Source organism: Paralichthys olivaceus, chromosome 4 (genome assembly GCF_024713975.1).
Source record: "Paralichthys olivaceus isolate ysfri-2021 chromosome 4, ASM2471397v2, whole genome shotgun sequence".
NCBI classification, from domain to species: domain Eukaryota; kingdom Metazoa; phylum Chordata; class Actinopteri; order Pleuronectiformes; family Paralichthyidae; genus Paralichthys; species Paralichthys olivaceus.
Window position 1 is genome coordinate 19,737,457 of NC_091096.1, and position 21,293 is coordinate 19,758,749.

General features: G+C 40.8%; 1 protein-coding gene across 4 annotated transcripts in view; it reads left to right on the top strand.

Moving 5' to 3' along the window:
* si:dkeyp-14d3.1 (transmembrane protein 132C) overlaps positions 1 to 21,293 on the top strand; it is a 135,720-nt gene that overhangs the window by 82,562 nt on the left and 31,865 nt on the right. For 3 of the 4 annotated variants that reach the window (XM_020094097.2, XM_020094099.2, XM_069524111.1), the window contains exon 4: positions 17,234 to 17,423. In XM_020094097.2, coding sequence (XP_019949656.2) covers positions 17,234 to 17,423 — 190 coding nt within the window. The remainder of the gene's footprint in view (positions 1 to 17,233; positions 17,424 to 21,293) is intronic. The other variant, XM_069524112.1, reaches the window with a different exon arrangement.

Below are 21,293 nucleotides of genomic sequence, written 5' to 3' on the forward strand. Positions count from 1 at the left end.
GGCAGTCCACTCAATACAGTCACCCCACAAGAGGCAGTCCAAATGACACATAGGTGTGTGTGTGTGTGTGTGTGTGTGTGTGTGTGTGTGTGTGTGTGTGTGTGTGTGTTTTACAATTATTACATAGCCAAAGTTTGCATTAACAGCCATTTTATTTTAACAAAACTTAGTGAGTTGACAAATTCACTTACTTTATGCTGACCTCACGCTACATGAATTTTTAGCTGGATTTTCTAATCGCAGATGAATTCGCTGATCACTGTGCCTGAACATTTCAAAGATGGGATTTTTAGGGGCTTGCTTGCTTTTTCTTTACAACTGCGATGTCTGAAGCATTTTGCCTGATGTATCATTCTGTGATCAGGATGATTATTCAGACTCACTGTGTCTCTTCATGTGTGTGTGTCAAACATAGGCCTGGTTTGGTGGCCAGACATCATAGTCGGGGGGTTTTCCCGGTGAAAGGTTGAGTAGTGTGTGATCCCCTGTCACTCAGTTGTGTAGCACAAAGTCACAACTGCACAACTCTATGACCGACACCAAGTCGTGCAGCGTGAACTGCACTCAGACTGACGTCTTTGAAAGTTGTGGTGTTTGAACTTTACTTGCCAGGAGCGATGGAAAACAACGCTGATGTCAAAACTTGATTTCCTTCTATTTTTTATTACTTCCCTGCTTTTACTGAAGTTAACATGCAAACAAGTTAGCCCTGTCCTGGGCCACCCTTTTCATCACTTTCCTATAGTGAGTCACAGTAGTGTCAAGTCTGCCCTGCAGGAGCAGATAACCTCAAACAACGTCTTCTCTTGTTACCACGACGATGTCTGAAACTGTTTTCACCTGCACCAACCATCAAGAAACCACATTCAGCAGCAGAGCAAACTTACATAGCACCTTTAGTGTAATACAATTCAGAGTCCATTAATTTACAATACACAACTTTTCCTCTTAAGCAGATCTGTAAATTTCATCGGTGTGAAGGGTTAGCAACCCAGAGGGAAAGAATTCAGAGCTATGTAATAGCAGATGAGACTTGGCAGCGACTTCTCAATTTATTTAAATTTCAAAGTCTAGAGAACCTTTAACAACATAATTATTTACAGTAGGTGACATTTACTGTAAACCAAAGTGAAACACAAGACCCATGGTAGGTATTTTATTCCTGTAGGCCCCTGAAAAATATTAACCTTCTTCATACAGTCACAGTTGTATCATTCTGTCTGTTGCTCAGAAAAATGTGCCTCGTGTGGTTTGCTCGATATGTGACAGTCTGATTGGAATAAGAATGACAGGGTGGCTTTTAAGAAAAAATATATTAAAACAAATAACATCTCAGTCACTACAGTACATGAACAGGTCTTTGCTAATTATTCTTTTTTAAGGTGCAGTCACACTGAGAATGAGCCCTGAGAATGATCTGTGGGCATTAATGCGATATAATACTGCATAAATCAAGGATAAAATGAAATGGCCCAATTATATTAGGGGCAAACAGGAATATTAACTTGACAGTCTTAACACTAACACCCTTAATAATGAATCAGCCCTGTTCTCAGTGGATTCCATTTACTGTAAACACGCTTCCTGAAGCTACATCGGCAGTATTTTTCATTGCACGTCTCGGCTGCCCTATTTTCTTGTTCATCTCTTACTAAGAAAAAAATGACATGTGATTAGTGGTGTTGTGTGACAGCCCAGAAATGTCGTAGCTTTTACTGCTGATGTTCTTCCTTTTTTGTATCAAGAGGGAGTAAACTAGAAGTGTGATCAGGGGCTGTAATGTCAGGTTGATGAGAAAGGAACATTGAAATTGCATTTAATGGTATAAATGTGGCCGAGGTTTCCTTTATCAGGGCCGCTGCAGAGATGTGACATATTCTGTGCCTCCCCTGGACGGCCAGCTGATTACAGCAGTCAGCGCAGATTACGTCTGACTGTTGAGGCTGCTCCTTTGTTCATCACTAAGGAAACAATATAGGGAAATAATGTTCCAGGATGCTTCATTGCACTTTTTTTCCACGTTAACCAATCGGACAGTAATAATACCTGAGGCTCTGGTGAGGTCTGATCCGAGCGAAGTTGCTAGGGTAACCCTTGTCAAAGTTTAATAAGAATCACTTGTCAGTAATAAAGGCAGATGTGAAGTTACATGATGGGCTCAGAGCCCCTCGTATCACGCCACGACGGATCCCGTGTGTCTCAAAATTTGTTTGTGGCCGGCTCCATGTTTTATAGTTCATGTGCAGGGAAGAGACAGATTGTGGTTTGCATGTGCTCTAGTTAAGGTTTATGAGTGAATATCCTGCTCTTAGAGGTTAATCCCTGAGAGGATTAGATTGTGGCCACCAGTGTTTGGAGGGATGCATTATCAGAGTATGTTTAAGATATTATATATTTATTTAGGAAAATAGTATTTTTTTTATAATTGTTTTTATAGTTATTTTACACTGTTTTATTTGAAGTTTTTATAACCAAAAGAATTGGATATCAGTTTTAAATCTCTACTCTTATGCGTCCCTGTTAAGCCTATGTAAGAAGAGGATGTTTCGTGTTGACATCTGAACCTCTCCTCTGATTGGCTGTTATCAGAGTGACACACAGCCAAGCCAACCACAGCAAACTGATTGTAGCAGATATATTAGAATGCCGATGGTTGGTCGGTACTGAAGTGAGCGAAGCAGACAGTAAAATATAAATGCTGAAGGCCGTGCAGTGACATTTTGGCTTCCTGGCATCCAATGACCATGTGGTGTTTGTGTTGTTAAGAAGGTGTACAATTAGAAAAAGTTGTGCCATGGGTCTGGGGATAAGGCTGAGGGCAGTGATGTTATTACTTTGCACAACTACTATTACAATGCAGCAATCATATGCAATAAAAAAAAGACCCTTTTGATTATGGCCTGACAATAACAGTTTAATCATTCTGTACATACTGGGCATCAGTATATTAGGAAAAAGGTAGAAGGTCAAGGAATTAATGGGAAAAGTTCTCCATCTTCAAAAACCACAAATTAATATGTAGTAATATAAGTACTGACTAGTTGACTATCGCTACAGCTTTGAAATAGTTATCTTTACATACTGTGCAACCTTGCTGTCATTGTTGGATCCTTGTGACCTTTACTGGTGGTGTCATGATAGATACAAACAGATTCATATATATCAGTGTATATGTCATCTTATCATGAACAAGAAAGAAGCAGACGACATTTTAAAATTACTTTTATTTGATGTTTTTTGAGCAGAGGCTGCAATGACTGTGTGGCTTTATTTCCCTTATAAATAAACATCTGACCGTGTCCTCTGCAGAACTGTCCCCACATTTTCAGAGCAGTGAGACACAGATTTGGAGAAATTGGAGCCGTTGTTGGATCTGAATTGTTTCTGTGCTCACTGCAGGTAGCGCTCAGCCAGGGAGCTGAGGTGTTTTGAGACGTAAACATGGAATTGTCTCCAGGCGTTCTCAAAAACATACTGCTTGTTTCTAATTGCATCTTTGTCTTTTGAATAAGAAGCAAGTGTATTTTCCCTCATTCAGCTCTGCGCCCCTGTTGAACATCAACCATGGGCCATGAGAATAAGCTACGATCCGTCTTTAATATCATTGGAATTATCTCACTGAATAGGCACAGGAAACCTTGGCTCCAATTAACCTCAGTTTAGCTTAGCCTTCAAGATGATTGGCTTTTATACCAAAGCCTATTCCACTTAAAGAAACGCCTGGACTGGCACCAACACTGTCTCATTTCTCTAACCGGAACAGGAGAAATATTTAAATGAGCCTATTAAAAGAGACCCTGGGCAGTTGAGTTAGGTATAGAGGCAACATTTGAAGAAAGAATGGAGGGGGAGTGTGCACACAGAGACGAAGGGATGTTGAAGAAGTCAATACATGGAACACAAATGGGCAGCTCTGCTTTCAGTCACAAGGAGAATCAGTCAACCAGAAGACAAACAGAAAGGGTACGAGTCACATCTTCTCGTCTGCACTGCGCCGCTTATGTGCGCTAACACTGACAAGCAATCTTTTGCTGTCTTCTGTTATCATTCCCGGCCTAACAGGTTGAAAGTAGGACTATGCCCAGCTGATAACGTGCCAGGGAAAGTAGGGTTCCACCGCAGGCGGCTTTAAGCAGGACTTACCAGCTCTGACATGTAATCAGCCGGCGTGTACATCTCAGTGGGCCACAGGGGTATCAGCTGCTGGACCCCAAAGTGCCACAATGCAGCGGAACCAGCGCGCTTGTTCATGCCTCCAGATGAGATGCCACATTCTGTGCACGTCACCTCATCCACCTCGAACCCACGCACGTAAACTTGAGCAATTTCAAGTTTCAACCTCAGGTGATGGTGACACATCGAGAGGCGTCGTTGGCTCGTGGAGGTCGCACTGAAAAGACACTGAGCAGCTCTTCTGATGACTCGACTACCTTCGTTGCCTTTTGTTCAAATATGGTATAACCGTCTATAGAAGAACCTTGATGCAAAGCTGCATGTTTTCAAAGCTACAGTGGCATCTCAGTCATGTCATGTGAGCGGCTCATGCTGATGCAGTCAGACGCTTTCCCTCCGTCTACGATCCGTGTGTTTTTCTCAGCCACTGGATCAACCCTACGTCTCTGAATGACTGTGCTGAATATGTAAATGGGGGCCATTAAAGCTCTCTTTCTTTAATTAGTCTCTAGATTTCACGAGCCAGTGCTTCCAATTATGGATCAATGTCTCATTTCTGCACACGGACCCCTGGGTGTGTGCACAGAGTTTTTCCCGTAACAAAATGCTTTATAATTTCTCCTCTGCCAAAACAGCCGCACACATCACACTCCCTAACTGCTGATCAATGAGAAACGCTCCTGCTGATATGTGCACTGTAGGATTTTTTTAAATAAACATGATCAGACCCCAGCAAATATAAGGTTTGATTTATGGAGGAGTCTGACTTTATTCTGTTGACGTGTGTCTGGTGGATGTGATATTTTGGGGAAAAATGGGCTGATGTGTGATATTGCTCTGGCAGTAATTTAGCCCTGAGCTCATTAAGTGTAGTATAAGAGAAATTCTGCTTAATACCTAAGTGCACTTCTGACTTGGAGCCTGGTGCATCCTGGGAGGAGGTGATGATCTAGCACTTTGAGACTGTAAAATGTGACTGCTGTGTTTTAAAAATGGTCTTTATGGTCCCTTCGGTTCCAAAAGCCTGTGATAGCTGCTCAGGGGTTTTAATGAAAACCAAATGTTAAGTAATCTTACTGTTAATTGGCTTTTGACCGTCAGTGTTTTTAAATACGCATCTCACACAAGCTCAATCATGGAAAACACAACCTTTGTGGTTACATCACAATGGCAGCAGAAGCAGAAGCAAATGACAACAGATGTTGATCATGAAACAGATAACTGACTTGTTCTGGTTTTCACAAACAGTAACATCCTCTGTCGCTGACCTTCGTTGTGGTTACGTTTCCGTTGTGTGGCTTTTGTAGTTTAGTTGTGGCTCCTACATATGTCATTGTATGGAACTATGAAATGGTCATGTGCATTTATTGTGTCTCTGTATTAAAGTGGATTTCTCTCGGACTTCTAAATATGTATATGCCTCCATCAGTACGTCTTACCTCTCTGATCTCAGGGACGCCGCATTAGGAGGTACAAGACGAACATGCCCACACTTCCTCCGCATCTCTTCCTCACCAGCACTGTAATTTTCATAAACAAAGTGGGATGTGCATAAATATATGTGTCTATGTGAATACGTTTTTATGTGACTGTGCATGCTGGTCTCCGGCATCATTAGTTTTTTTGCATCAGATTTTAAAGGCTCTGTGATGTAGGTGCATCAGGTCAAATATACCTCATTTGTTGCTTTTGTCATAAGAAGCAGGCACAGGTCTCTGAAAACCCTGCCGCTGCGGCAAATTCAACATGTTGCCCTCTTGTCTTTACTTACCACTGACCTGTTTGCAAAACACATGCTGTTAATATTGAGCTGGTCCTTTGACCGACTCTTTCACCCCAACCCTGCACACGCTACAAGCTTCTGGTGGTGGGAGGCGTGAGTGAAGTCAAGTTACAATAGAGTACCATTGATCTGTTCATCTGGGCCCCTCTGGTCAATGACTCTTGTGTGTTCTCCAGGTTCTGTTGCCATGCCAACGGCCGCAGAGCTGAAAGGACGCAGGTTTTTTTTTTTGTCAGTCTTTAAGGAGTTTTGTGAGGAGGACAGGCCCCACCAGTGTCACAACACCTGCAGCTGCAAAGTCAGGCCCGGGTGATCACAGCCATAGATCAACCTAGGAGGGCATCTACAGCGGTTGGGGAGTTTATCTGCACACACAGTTGCATCACTGCCCCAGGGCTCAGTGTCTGCTGCCCCCTAGTGTGTGTGTGGATGGCCAGCAGCTCCACTGGATGTGTTTTCCAACCTTGAGATGAGTGCTTTGATGTGGGGAAAATTGAGTGTAACTGTCAGGACAAGTGGCAATTTATTATAACGTAATTTGCTATTTAGATCACTATATGACGGGGTAGTGTGCAACTGACTGGGAGGTGATGCCTGCAAAAAGGTCTGAGGTCACTGGTGATGATAACAGCTGTCATCAGGGATCCATTACACCACGCCGCCTACTTCAGCTGATGGACTCTAATGATGTGGCACTGCAGTAAAAAGCATTTAGTTTTGATTAGACTATTGTTGGCATGGTGCATTTAATTAACTCCAAGATGAGATTTTGTTGTCTGATGAGAGTTGATATGCTGCTGTTTCAGCCCGGGCTAAAGGCTGACTGCACCCTGGTTCCCTCAAGGCAATCTGTAGCAAGTTAAGGAACAAATGATATAATGGAATATTCCCCTCCAGACACTATAATACCTTTTACCCCCAGCATCCTTCCCCTTCCTTATACCCCCCAGACAAATTGACTTTTAACTAGTCTCACTGTCTAGAGATACTGTACAGTGGCTCTGCTTCTTTGCCCCACATTACTGCATGTATGTGTGTGTGAGCTACTGCCCTTTAGTGTCAGTGTCGATGTGACCATCCTGCCAAGTAAACTTTTTTTTTTTGAAGTGCCAGATCATGATTTGAGTTATTAAATGCAAATTAATGACAAAAACTCCTCAGTGTGCAAATCAAGACCAAAGATGGAAGTGAGAACAAACACTCTCCTTTCCCATGTTCATTTAATCATGTGTGTGGCAGTTTTCATGACTTAGGGAGGGATCCGAGAAGAGCGAGATAGAAAGAGAGAGAGGGAGAGAGCGAGCGAGCGCTGTGTGCGGGAGTTGAATATTTTAGCTGATGAAAGCTGCAGAGGGCTGTTCAGCTAATCGGAAATGTGATCCCCTTATTGGGTTTGATACACACAAGCCAGAAGCCCTCGGTTTGCGCCGATGCTTCATTATAATCGTATAATTAATAGTCCTCAGCCCTTTTCTTTGTGTGCACGTTAGAAAGAGGGGAGAAGAATACATGATTAAATTAAAAGGGATCTGATGCTTTTTAAAAGTGGTTTTTAATATCAGCACTGTAGGTTATTTGAAATGTAACAGCCTGATCTTTTTTTATGTACTCCTGGAGAAGAAGATAAATGGAAATTACATTCATACAATTAATCCCTGGCAATCTGGAGAACAAAGGAGTATGATGTAGAACAGCTCTGAAAGCACAGGTCTCTTATTGTATCATAGCATATTATCATTATTTTAATTATTTTTTAGGAACTTATTCTTTAACGAATTACCCAGAGTAGAGAGAAAGTGACATGTGACAGAGTTTAGGTGTTTTTTAATGATTGGTGGAGGCAGAAGTATTGAATTATTATAAAAAATAATCAATTACAATTCATGTATTTAAGTAAGGACGCATTTTCTGCAAAATATAATTAAAGTGATCAATACTTTGATACTTGACACATTATCCTATTGGATTATTATTACTAATTCATACAAATGATTCATTAATGTCTAAACTAAATGTAAATACTTTGTGTACTGTTTATTACATTGATGTATATCAGAGGATCAGGTTTTAAAACTGAACTTATATTCCACTTTCATTATACAGTGAGATCGAGCTTTAGGTATTTGCTCTCTGATGTCCCTCTTTGAATCTTAATCTGTACAGTAACCAGTAACAACGTATGTATGTGGAGAACTGTATGAACATGAGGTAAATGGAAACACATTCTGAAAACCCTGTACAATACTTACAAAGAATTTACTCAGTCGAAACATATATATTTTCGACTGAGTAAAACAGTTGGAAATATATATTTCATTCTGTGTCCCAGACTGAACTGTCAGCAGTTGAGTTGCATTGTGGGTACCAGGTTTTGACTAAAAGTAAGACTGCATGAAATGAGAAAAAAGAGAGAAAAAGATCTTTGGTTCTGCTGCATCAACTTTACATATTTTTAACTGTCCATCATCACTCTGTCAATGTAGGAGTGCAATGCTAATCTGGTGAAATGTTCATTAGTGAGGACAGAGGGTGTAAGTCTATTTACTATTTATTCACTGGAACTACCATAATAGAAATTTTAAAAAAAGAAAAAACATGACTGACTGAGTCGATAGATAGATAGATAGATATTTACATAGATAGATAGATAGATAGATAGATAGATAGATATTTACATAGATAGATAGATAGATAGATAGATGGATAGATATTTACATAGATAGATAGATAGATATTTACATAGATAGATAGATAGATATTTACATAGATAGATAGATATTTACATAAATAGATAGATAGATAGATGGATAGATATTTACATAGATAGATAGATAGATATTTACATAGATAGATAGATAGATATTTACATAGATAGATAGATATTTACATAAATAGATAGATAGATAGATGGATAAATGTGGATTTGAGCCTTTTGGAAATGCATAATGTGACATACAGCATATATCAGACAGACAACAAGATAACAATGAAACATCAACACCATCCACCTCAATGAAAAACTCTACATAATCACAGAGCAGTACTACACATAACACCAGAGAACATTATCACACACTGAGGTTGAACTGTTCAAGTCTGTACAGATCTAAAAACAACACTGTCTTCATCAAACACATTAGATAATCTGTGAAGTGTGGTAATCATGCTTGTTATTCCAAGGCAGTGTGGAATGTACAGATGAGGTCAAATGATTTATTCTTGCTGTTGTAAATTTTAGAACACTGTAAAGAGAATCTATGTTTTTTTCATCACACTTCCATATCTCCAGTATAACCTTTAAACAGAGACCGTCTTTTAACAACCACGTCATATATATTTCTTCAATTTTTCTTCTGCCAGTTTAGAGGTGGATAAATAAATGCCAGGTGACGCACCGTAAATCAAACGTATTGGTTTAGGGCCTCAGAGGAAATGATAGTAGCGCGAGGGGCTCCTCCCGCGTGCTTGATTGTATCACCGGTCTCTCGTGAAAACACTTCGATGTGTTTGAAAGACTGAGATCCTACACATTGCTCCACATAAACATGTGCATGTATGTCCAACATGGATCCATACATTGAGAGGCAGCTCGGTGTTAAAGTATAACCGAATGTAAAACAAATGGCGTTGTTCTGAATGTCATGTTAGCAGCAGCACAAGCTTTGTATCGAGGGATCTTTGCAGCGTACGTCCTCGAGAAGATGGAGAGAACAGTCACAGGCTGCATGAACATATTGTTGCTGTCAGGTTTTGAGTTGTTTTTTTTTTTCTTTTTCTTTCTCTGAATAACCCAGGGTGAAGTTTCCTGATGACACATTTATTTCCACGACACTTGAAGTCGGTTAGAAACCTGAAATGTGGCTCTTGATTTTTCTTAGAAAAGCAACTCACTGTAAGGGCGTCTGTTTATGTTCGATTTTCATTTTTTTTAACGTGAAGGACAAACCTTTCACTCTTATCTGTCAAACTGAATTATCTGTGGACATTTAATCTAAATAAATACATCGAAAGAAGGGTTATGGCTTTTAAACCCCATATGCCTGTATCCACTTTCTTCTTCTATCGGATTATCTTGAATTGTCTGCTTTCTCATGGGATATCGCTCTCTCCTGTCTTGCTCTAACCCTTGTGCCCACTTTGCACAATATGTCTCCGCATAACCATGAACCTCCAAAGCCACAGAGGCGTCTGCACCTCGCTGACATTTATCACTATTATTCTCATCCCTGTCTTCCCTTTATTTGACAGTGTTTCAGGGGGAGTGTTCACCTTTTTCTTCCTCTGTCACTATCTCTCTTTGCATTCTGGACATGGCTGAATTGAAAAGGTCTGCTGGGTATAGGCGTCTGAGGGTTTTTTTCCTCCCACGCTCACTCCCAACTCTGCAACAGGAGTATGAAAATACTAATGCACTTACCAGACTTTGCTTTGTGCTCAACTTTTCTTCTGCCTAACTTGGAGGAATGTGATCCCTTCAGTGTATTTCTCCGTCTTCTACCCACAGAATCTTCTATGAAATTAGTGCAATGATAAATATTAACTAATTACAATTATCCATGGAAACTCTGATCCAATGCAGTGTTTCAGATTGATGCTGTTCGTGCTTCCATGCCTCCAGTACATTACAGGCTCGGAGTGATTTTCTTTGATTGCAAAGGGCTGTGAAAATGTGACTTTAAGAACTCTGCTTTCCGGTCAGGTCTCCCTCAGCAGAGAGATGATGCCTCATGCTGCGACCAGCGCCATCCTTTCTCAGAAATCAGACCTGAAAAGAGGCTCTGACCTCAGAGGGGTAGGTTTGTTGGAGGCAGCCCGGGGTAATTTACCTCTAATGGGCTCCCCTCAGGCTGCGAAATGAAATTCACGCACAGTTTAAAGAAATCCATCATGGAGTTCACAAGGCATTCATTCTGATGGGCCTGATGTTTGTTTGTCTGTCTTGATAACATTAACTCATCCTATTCATGTAGCTGTCCATCATTACCTGTTTACTGGACAAAACAGCTATCACTTTAGTCAGGGTCATCATAACCATTGAGGAAACTGAGCTCATGTTTTCATAGGATGAGTTTCTGACTTTCTGAGATTCTACTTATATCATCCAAAATGTGTTTTAGGGCTAAAAACATGAATTTAGGGATTTCATTTTTCTCCAGTGAATTATGTTCCTGTCATCGTGGAAACTATTTTAAAATGTAAGACTGAAGATTCCCGTCTTCATCCCTCTCACTTTCAATAGTTTTGTCAAAACCTGTAAAAAATAATAGCAGCAGAAAACCTGTAAGCCATGCATATTTTAACAACGCTTCCCGAGAACAGAGACTCAGCATCTTACTTGGAACGTTCATCTCTTGAACTCGCAGTCAGGTAGAGCTGAAACTGTTACTCAATGATTAAATCTGTCAATTGATAGAACATTTTAATTTTGATAACCAATCAATTCATAATTTATGTCAGTTTTATGTAAAAAATAAATAAATCACAAACATTTGTTTCCAGCTTCTCAAATGTGAGGATTTGCTTGTTTCCATTTTTTTAGAGTGAACTGAACTGACACAACCTGGAATAGAATGGAACTATATGACAATGTTCTATACTTTTGGACATTTGTCCATATTTTTTGAACAAAGAATGGATTGAGCAAGTAGTCATCAGTTTAATTTAAAATGTAAATGTTGACCTTTTATAGTGCAATTGTTGTTTTGTGGCTCCTTAAGGAGAAGGGCTTGCCACATGACTACCAGAGACCTGACAGTTAATTTGTGATTTCTAATAACTTGTTGACATAAATGCTTAAAAAACATTTAATTTACAAACTGTATTGTGCCAATGGCAAACTAAGTGAATTAGAAAGACTTTTAGAATTAATTGTAAGTGTGTGTGTGTGTTGTGTGTCTTGTGTGTGTGTGTGTGTGTGTGTGTGTGTGTCTTGTGTGTGTGTGTGTGTGTGTGTGTGTCTTGTGTGTAAATGTGTATTTGTCTGTGCTTCATTGTGCTGACTGGTTTATTGCTGTTCCAGGTGACAGAGCATGAGAACAGCAGAGTTTCAGGGTGCTGTTTTCAAGCACCACTGAAGCCACAAATTTGATTATTTTTTCCTCCACAAGTAGTTTAGAGTTGAGGCCCCCCTCTCTATCTCTCTTTCTTTCCCACACACACACACACACACACACACACACACTCACACACAGACACACGCCACCGCCGCCTCAGATTTGGACACCCTCTCCTCTGGTTCCACCAGTCTGCGTTATGCATCTGCCACTCTGTTTCCATTCAACATCTCTTGTTACGGTGATCTAGCAGCGATACGTGCTGCTCAGCTGAGGTTTGTTATGGCCCCTTTGTGGTATGTACTCTACATCTCACTCTAGTATCTTATACATAAAACATACACATAGAAAAAAGACTGAGGCCTGAGCTCCAAATGTTCTGCCAGACATCAGGCCAAATCATTTTGTCGCTCTAATGTTAAAGTGACACCAGGGGATATCCGGTAATACTTGTTCTACAAGTTTAAAAATGAAGAAAAGGGCCTGAGAAGTGTCTGGGCTAAACTTTATTTATCCCCGTCTCTAACTCTCCCTCTCTTATTCTCTGAACCCCATTGAGTGAGACTGTGGACAGATTCTATCACATCAGGGGAGATTAAACAAAGAGTCATAATGACACACTGAGTTTGATAATGGAACAATAGAAGCCCTTTCAATTAAAGTGCTTTCTCTAGAGAAATCTGCTTCAAAAGACTTCCCTTCTGTAACTTTGTCCTTCAGTGTCTGTTTATCCATTTTGACATTTAAATCCAACTTTCTTTAACCTTCTTGCAGCCAGAATTCAATAGCTCTGTAACATCCTCCAATCAACGTAATGTAAAGCTGTAAAGAGCCTTCGACTGTATAATTAATGTAGACAGAAGTTAAACAAAAGAATAAAAAAAATGGTCTCATATACTATTACCTGGTTTTTCCAGTGTCATTTTTTTATGTAAGCAAAATGGATCTGAAACCGTACGTTTTAGCGATAGAAAATAATTGCAGTTATGTAGGTAACTATAAGTGCTACTTTTAAGACAAGCAACACATTTTTGGCTTTTAATTGTTGTGTGATGGTTTTAGATCCTGCTCATTGTTTTGACCAAAGTTAGATGAGAAAATGTATATCATGCTCATAAGTTTCTGTTAAATGTAATGGTTAACTGTGCTTAGCATCTCTTCAGACTCAATGAAAAGAAAAGAAAACCCACCTACCTGCACCTCTAAAGCTCACTACACAACACCTAATATTGAGTTGGTTTAATCTGTTCAAAGTGTAACTTGTCTTTTTGAAGTTTTACAGTGGTAACTCTTGGCTGTGAACCATGAACAGCTGTTTCCCCCTGTTTGTATTTACCAGGCAAATATAAACAGAGGGTTCGATCTTCTTATCTGATTAATGTGTTTCTCAAATTATTGACTTATTCCTTTAATCGAAAAAATAATGAAAGCTGTAATCATGATCAATAGATATGTGACAAAAGTCTGTGGGAACCTAATGAAGGAGAGTCAGGATACCAACAATTATAACATTCTCCGCAGGCCAGAATATCAAACAAATACGTTTTATTACAGTAACCTCTCTGATGGCTGGATCTGCTTTTTGTTGATGCATCTGATGTCAGATGGTAGTGATGAGAAGGATGAGAGGGATGATGATGATGATTAAAAATGCTCCCCTTTTGTAGTGCCATACGTGGCTTGCAAAAATAGCAATTTTTCCCTCTTATCAAAGTCGGCAATTATCCCATGCACCGAACTTACTTAATAATCTGATGTTTCATTGAAAGTCAGAGGGAAAAAAATCCAATATCCAAATTTCTTTTTCCAGGACCATTTGTCCTTGTAACTCGTCCAGTTTAGCTGCATGTCTCAGCCGTAATAATGCTGGAGATCTTGAATGAATTTGGTCTTATTGGCTCAATGTGGCCCTGAGGCAGGAGGGTCCCAACCCCTGACTTTATAGTGTATTTTTTTTAATAATTTCTAGACATTTAAGAAGTCAATGTTGGTGGTGGGAGAGGTCACTGTCACCTCTATTGTTAATAACAACAATTGGTTTCACATTGTCATACTGTTTTGACATATAGAAAATGCAGCATCATAAAGGAAATACATTCTGATGTGAAGCTATTCACAGGGATTTATGTATAATTTGTGTCCGTCAGATCTGCTGTTACTGTGATTTATGAGCGGATGGGGCTACACGGCGTCCTCTCAGCCACCTCTGTGCTATTCTCAGGGAGTCAGTTGTCGAGCTGCCGTCTCAGGCAGCATCTTGTCAAGTGTGATTTGCTCTCCAGTCCAGCTTCTTGAGCCAGAGGGCCAGCTGCTTCCAACTTCAGGGCCTGTTATCTACCGAGCCCCTCTCCGTTGCCTTTGGCCGCCCCCTTGGTTGTCTGTCTGGCCTCAGATTTAGTCAAACCGCAGCCAGTGTACAGATAATTATCAGGCGGAGGCCAGCTGGGTGGCACACATCCACAGGCCCTATGTTGCTAATTGAATTAGTCTGCATGCTGGAACCAACGGAGAAATAAACAGTTTCCCCCAGCGAGCTGTGTGATTAGCGGACGTGGAGGCGGGAGGTCGGCTCAGGATGGCGTGCTGGTGGTGTACATGGTGTCTGACTCAACGTCACGTTCACCCTGACATGTTTCTGTTGGGTTCCATTTTATTACCTGTCAATGTGCAGCAGACAATCAGACTGTCTCTGCGAGGATGATATTGCTCCCTCCATTTACTTTACAACTTATTGACCTGCTCGACATACAGTCAGCAGCATCCTTTAGTTTTTACTAGTCAGTCATATTCACCATGACATGTATCAGCCTTGTGCATTGAAACTCATCCTTTAACTAAATTACAGTCAAACACAGAGACATTCATTCATATTTTGTGTCATCTATTGAAGACGGGGAATGGCCCAGGTGAAGTGAGGGTGTGCATTCCTCTATGTCATCGCTCTAGTCCTTGATCTGATCTTTGCACCATGAGATCCTATTCCCCTTTTCCTTCACTTGTCCTTGTTTTTATATAGCTGTCATATTTTCAGCTCTTCCTTCTGAAGATGGATACAAATGCAAACTTAGTGCGTTGCGTGTCTGAATGCTAAATAAAAGCCTATTTATATCCCCTCACTGTACATGCTTTGAACTCAATATTTTGTCGGCACCTTTCAAATTTCAAAAGACTTTATTGTCATTGCACAGTCGTACTTCGTACACTAGCACAACGAAATTGTAGCACAGTCCTCCTCCTCGATGCCAAACATACAATTAACAAGACACAATCCACAAATTGAAATTCATAAGGGGATTCCAGGACCAAAGGCATTTAAAGAAGTGGATATACTATACAAAATAAATACTGATACATGCAGATAATATGCTGTAATCTTGTGCAAAGAAAATTTGAGAAACTCATAAAATTCATAGCATTCACAGCTGCTGTTTAAATTTGGCAACCGGATTGTGAGCGAGTAGGGAAATAATTGACATTTATGAAGGGAGAGAGATAAAAGCTAATAACAGACAACTTAGAGTGAAGGTGTTGATTGTTGCTCGTGTACGTGGGTAGTGTGTGTGTGCACCACAATAAAACCTTTCTGCTGTACAGTTACTTCCATTCTTTTGCCTGTGTGCCTGATGCCATTTGTCAGCAGCAGAAATTGTGCCTGTGCTGCAGAAACTAGGCCATTTGGGCTGAAGCCTGACATGAGTCCTGTGTGATGCTCAATGACTGCGGAGCACTCAGAGGTTTATTTCTGGACGCTCGGTGCATCATCTGCTAGCTCCGCTTGCCCGACGAAGCTCGTGGCTTCGCTGGTCTGCAAGTAGAGATTAGCATCTGTCTTTTTCCCAGAGCATTGCGGGGATAGCTATGCAAGTCCACGATGTCGTATTAAGCCTCTGACGGCTCGGAACAAGTTATTTGCTTGTCAACTTAATTATTTATACTCACCTCTGTTGGATGTGAAAATTGAGTTGTTGTGTTCTGCAGTGCAACAAATCCTTCATTCTCACTGAATTAAATTGAATAATAAGAGAGTGATGTCGAACCTATGTGAATATGAGAGCAGTGGATAAGACACACTCTATTATTTATATTTTACTGTCTTTAGTCCCATTTTAATCATTTAGGATGTTATACATTTGCTTTGCCGTCTTGTTCCACGTATGTATTATGCCTCTTCATGGCAACATTTGGTTTGCTTGATTTTACAGTGAGCTTTTCTTCTTTTGTGTTTTTTACTGTGTTGACACATGCACCGTCCTCTCCTAACAAAGGACCATGATGATTTATTCATCCCTCCTCTTCACCATGCTAAAATTACAATATGTTGTTTGGTGTCGGTGTGTGCCACAGAGACCATGCATGAAATGTATTGGCCCCGGAGTCCCGCCATTTGACACGCAAGACATGGCTAACAGATTTTGTGCCATTTCCCATCTTTTCCAGCTCCTGTGCAAAGCTGACCTTTCCTGCCTCCAGGCTATATTTAAACCCTGAGCACCAGAGACTTATGGCGCCATGGGAAATTTTATTATCAGCGCTCTCCATTTGTCTGACTTAATTCCAGCTCACCGTAGATTGTGCCGAAGCGTGCTTTATATTTACACTCAGCCGGGGCAAACAAGGGCGCCGGTGACAAACCCGACCATCAACATCTTAGCGGGGCCGACACCTGGTGAAAAATTCCTTTGAACCGTGCTGAGGAACAGATATTAGAGTTACTATTTACAGTGCACATCCCCGCAGAAAGGAATAAGTGGAATGAGGGTGATATTATTCCATCAAGTGGAGGGTTGACCAAAGAGTCAAGCACAGAGGGGCTTGACATTTTGAAGAATCTCAGTTGGTGAAATGTCATAGATTTCAGCCACAGACACATTCATCAGCCTTGACTGTTAGTCATCATTTCAGCAGAGAGTGGGTTGAATGCACACACTCTGTTGTACTTTTAGTACAAGTATCTTAGCAAGGACACTTAGCATTCATTCCCTCTTCCCTTACAATAACCTTAACATCACAACCAAATTCCTAACCCAGATCCTAATTCTAACCCTAACCCTTAAAGTTTCAGGTCTTAACACTCATGCAGCTCATTAAAAATGTGTCAGGATGTGAAAAAAACGTCTAAACTCAAAATGATCCTAACAAGTGTATCTGTACAATTACACAAACACACCACACACACACATCTATTCATCTGTTCACTGACACCTTTTTTTTATTCACACTCCAGCAGGTCTGAGATGGGAGTTCAGCGCGTGCTCCAGGTGGACCTGAAAATGGAAAGCTTCCCGGAGCCGCTGGGCAGCCGATGGATGGCGTGGCAGGTGGAGTACCCGGCTAGTCGCGCCACCACTCAAGAGGTGGAGACGGAGATCCGCCTGGCGCAGGAGGACCTGGCAGGCATCGTGCCCCTGGCCATGGTGAGTGATGCCACTTCCAGCTCGGTGCAACACTCAAATAGATGGCACGCGCACTCATCACTCTGAATGTGAAATGTTGCATCTTGATAATATAGAAGACCATATTTTATTAATTCTACACCATTGATAGCTGTTTGTAAATGTTTGCTTTCAGCACACAGATTAAATCCTCAAGCAGGGAGATGAACATATACATTATCAGGTCACTTCCTCTGTGTCGATTATAATGAAGTATTTTATAACATAACATGAATAGAAAGCAGAATATTTTCTTTCACATCATGTAGAGTAAAAGTAATTTACTTGACATTTAAACCCCTCATGAGTGTGTCTGCTACACCACTTTACCATACTGTACATAAGAGAAGTACTTGTACTTTATTTGAGTATTTGAGTGTGTCATTTCTGCTTCTACTCCACTACACTTCAGAGGAAATGTTGCTCATTCTGCTTCATTACATTATACTGACAACTGTGGTAAATAGTTTCCTTTTCAGATCAAGACTTTACATCCAAACTTTTACGATATAATGCATTGAATTGTATAATGAATGTCTTGCAATATCTGCAGACAAATGCATTTGTGTCTGGTAAATTATACCATCATAACATTGGTGACAACAGTTAAATACATACTGGTCCCACACCTGACGACCAGCATAAACGTGAGGGGTTTGAGATGCCTCCCAAATGTTATAAAACTCAAATGGTGCTCAGAGCTCTGCCCTTCGTCATGTCAAAGGAAGTGAAAAAGTAAATTCCTGGACCTACTCATTTATCCGCATCCCCTCCACAAAATAGTAGTTTTTCCGTAATATTGCTGACAATCAGACAAACATATGTCAATGAACACATAAACTTCTCTGTGGAGGTAATACAACAAATATGAATAGTTCCTAAATTAGCTGGAACAAAATACTGCATATTCTCTAATTCATCAGTAATTACGCAATCACACGGTACATTTATAAACAGTGTGAAAGGAGTTATTCAGTAGAATTGATCATTTATACTTCAAGTGCACATTAAAGTACATTTTGTATAAAATTAAATTAAGTACGTATAATTTTATTGGCTGTCATTTTTAACAGAGCACATTTTAGTAGTAGTACTTATACTTGAGTATTTTACCTGAATCCTTCCTCCACCACTGGTGCCTTGATAGATAGAGTTGGAGCAGGCAGAACTGTAATGTCAGTCTGTGCCCATAGAGTGTATTTAGGAGCAGGGCAGGCAGAGAGTGTCTGTAACTCCCAGCATGCCTCAGATGGCGTCTGGAGGGTGGCTCTGGCCTGAGGGTGAGCCTGGAGCAGTGTCTCCCTCAGTGAGGCAGAGTTACTCAGTTGGGTACATTTACCAAAACTCCCCCTATCGAGCTTCACACAAAAAGCCATTAATGCTTCTCCGCAGCTTTGCACAGTGGCCTGTGGATCTTGACGAAAGAGAAAAACTTGCCGTCACAATCGATTTGCCGATTACTGAAACAAAGATTGCATTCATTTCTATTTTGGTGCTTCTGATCTGCATAGTACAGACATGACTGTTGTTTCAAAATCATTCTCTAAGTATTGCCTGTAGCTGTGCAGATGATAGATGCCTGTGGGTGGCTGTTCCTGAATACAGAGGGATGTGGCGCGTCCTCACCCACTGATCCATTCTCAGGATAATTAAAGCTATGTGTCCAATGCTGCCGTATAATTTCAGTTCTTTCCCTCACATCTTTTTCATGTCACTGATGTATCTACAGCCTTGCTCGAGGAATATATAGTTAGCTTCCACACCTTCCACTGGCAAAAGACTGTGAAGATGATTTGCATGATTATCTCGTAAAGGCTCAGCTCACAAAAGAGATTCCACCAAAGAATTGGCAAGGCCCTGCTCACTAAAGAACACGTTCTAAATAAAATGTTCATCATAAATCCAGATTGAAATTCATTTGGCTTGTGTGCGTATATAAAAGGCGATGCTTCCATTATTGTTTTTGCAAAACAAATCTGTAAATTAGTGGACCCCCTCCAAAGTCTAGCATGCAATCATCAATCAGTTCTAAAAGTGTCGGCTTTTTCTCTCTGATTATTTCGCTCATTTTAAATTTAAGAGGGAGTTTTTAAGGCTCACCATAAATCATGTAATTTTTTTTAAACTGACAAAAATCCATCTCAGTTAGTCTGATATTACAATTATTTGATAAACTTGGCTAAATCCATTAGGGACAGGATAATTTAGGCAGAGTCCTCACAGGAGACAAAGAGAAATGTGTACTAAATAGATGATGGGTTGTGTGAGTGTGTGTAGCCCAATGATCTTGTGACAGTTTTGTTTGGACATTAAAATAGTTGTTTCAGTGTTCAGGAGAGTATCACAGGAGTTTCCCTTTCACAAAAGATACCTGCGGGGCCCTATATTGAACTGAACTCCTTTTTTTTAGTGTTGAGAGGTTGAACTCTGTCTGGGTTAGGGTTAAGGTTAGGCCTAGGGCAACAGTTGTAAGCAGCTGGGGAACATGTTAGTGACGGCCCATAAAGACAAGTTTCCAAGACAGCGTGGTTTTCTTACTTAGATCTACTATTCTGTTCAGAGGCCTTTTCATAAGCTGCTTACAGACATTCACTGGATCCTCTGTATTTTCTCTGGAGGAGGTGCATGTATGAACGCAAATGTCTGAGTGAGACGCTCCGCAGTTTCTACGGACTTTATCTGCCTGACCTCCTTATATAAAATCCGTAGAAATCCAGGAGAAGTCAGTGTGTGAACACAGCAGGGGACCTCCCACTGGATTCATCGTGAGAAAGTGGGAGGGTTGATGACGCTTCTAATGCGCAATAAACGCAAAAATGAAAAAAACAAAAGAAATATCTCCTGGTGAAAAAGCGGTGACACCCATAGAAGACACAGATGAAGATGTCAAGAGATTTTGTGGATTTTAAGAGCTGATGACAGTTTCAGGGTGCTGTAAACAAGATCACGCGATCTCTGCAGCAGGGTTAATATGTCACTTCCTGCCTCTGTCTGCTGCACCCGGCTGCTCCAACTCTCACCTGAATAACGTGGAGGATTTGATTGTGTTGTGCAGAAAACCTCCCGCTGTGTTGTGCATGTGGCAAAGGAAGACTGAGGGTAAACTTTGTAGCCAATTCTTCAGATCTTACCTGGAGTTCATGTCTAAAAATGTCTATAGTGTTAGTGAAACAGCTGCTATATCAGAGTGTGCACATACAGTTCATTGACAGTGTAAACCTTTAATACTAATATTTAGAATCATCTTCCAACACATGAGCGTCTTCTTCTTCTCCTTATTTCCAGCCACCCTGTGGTACTTAACACACAAATACAAATTCATGCAGACACATTCTGAACTCATTACCTCTGTCTTTCTCCATCAGTCCCCTTTTCTCTCCCTCGCTCTGACACATACACACACACAAACGCACACACAAGGCTTTTGCAAACTGTGTGCACCAATATGAAAGAAGCACACAAGCGAGAAAGAGGATGGCTGAATTAGATTACTTGGGTTCACTGTGGCATGAAAAGGCCCACAGATAAGTTCCTCTCCCTCCCCTCTGCTACAATCCTCGCCGACAGAAAAGAGGAAGTGAGGTAATGTCGAGAAGTGCTGTCAACCCACCTTAAACACACAGACACAGCAGCCACTCGCCCCAAAAAGGAAAACACACTCAGTGATTCCATTAGAAAACTGGTCGCTGTGCACAGAATTCAAGTGGTGAAGACGCAGCTGCAGCAGAGTTGGTACATGAAGGTGTCGACTTGGTACATGAAGGTGTTGTTGGACAGAATATATGACAGTCACATGACCAGTATCAAACTAGGGACGCATGCATACAAATATTGTATTGCTTTAAGGTGGAG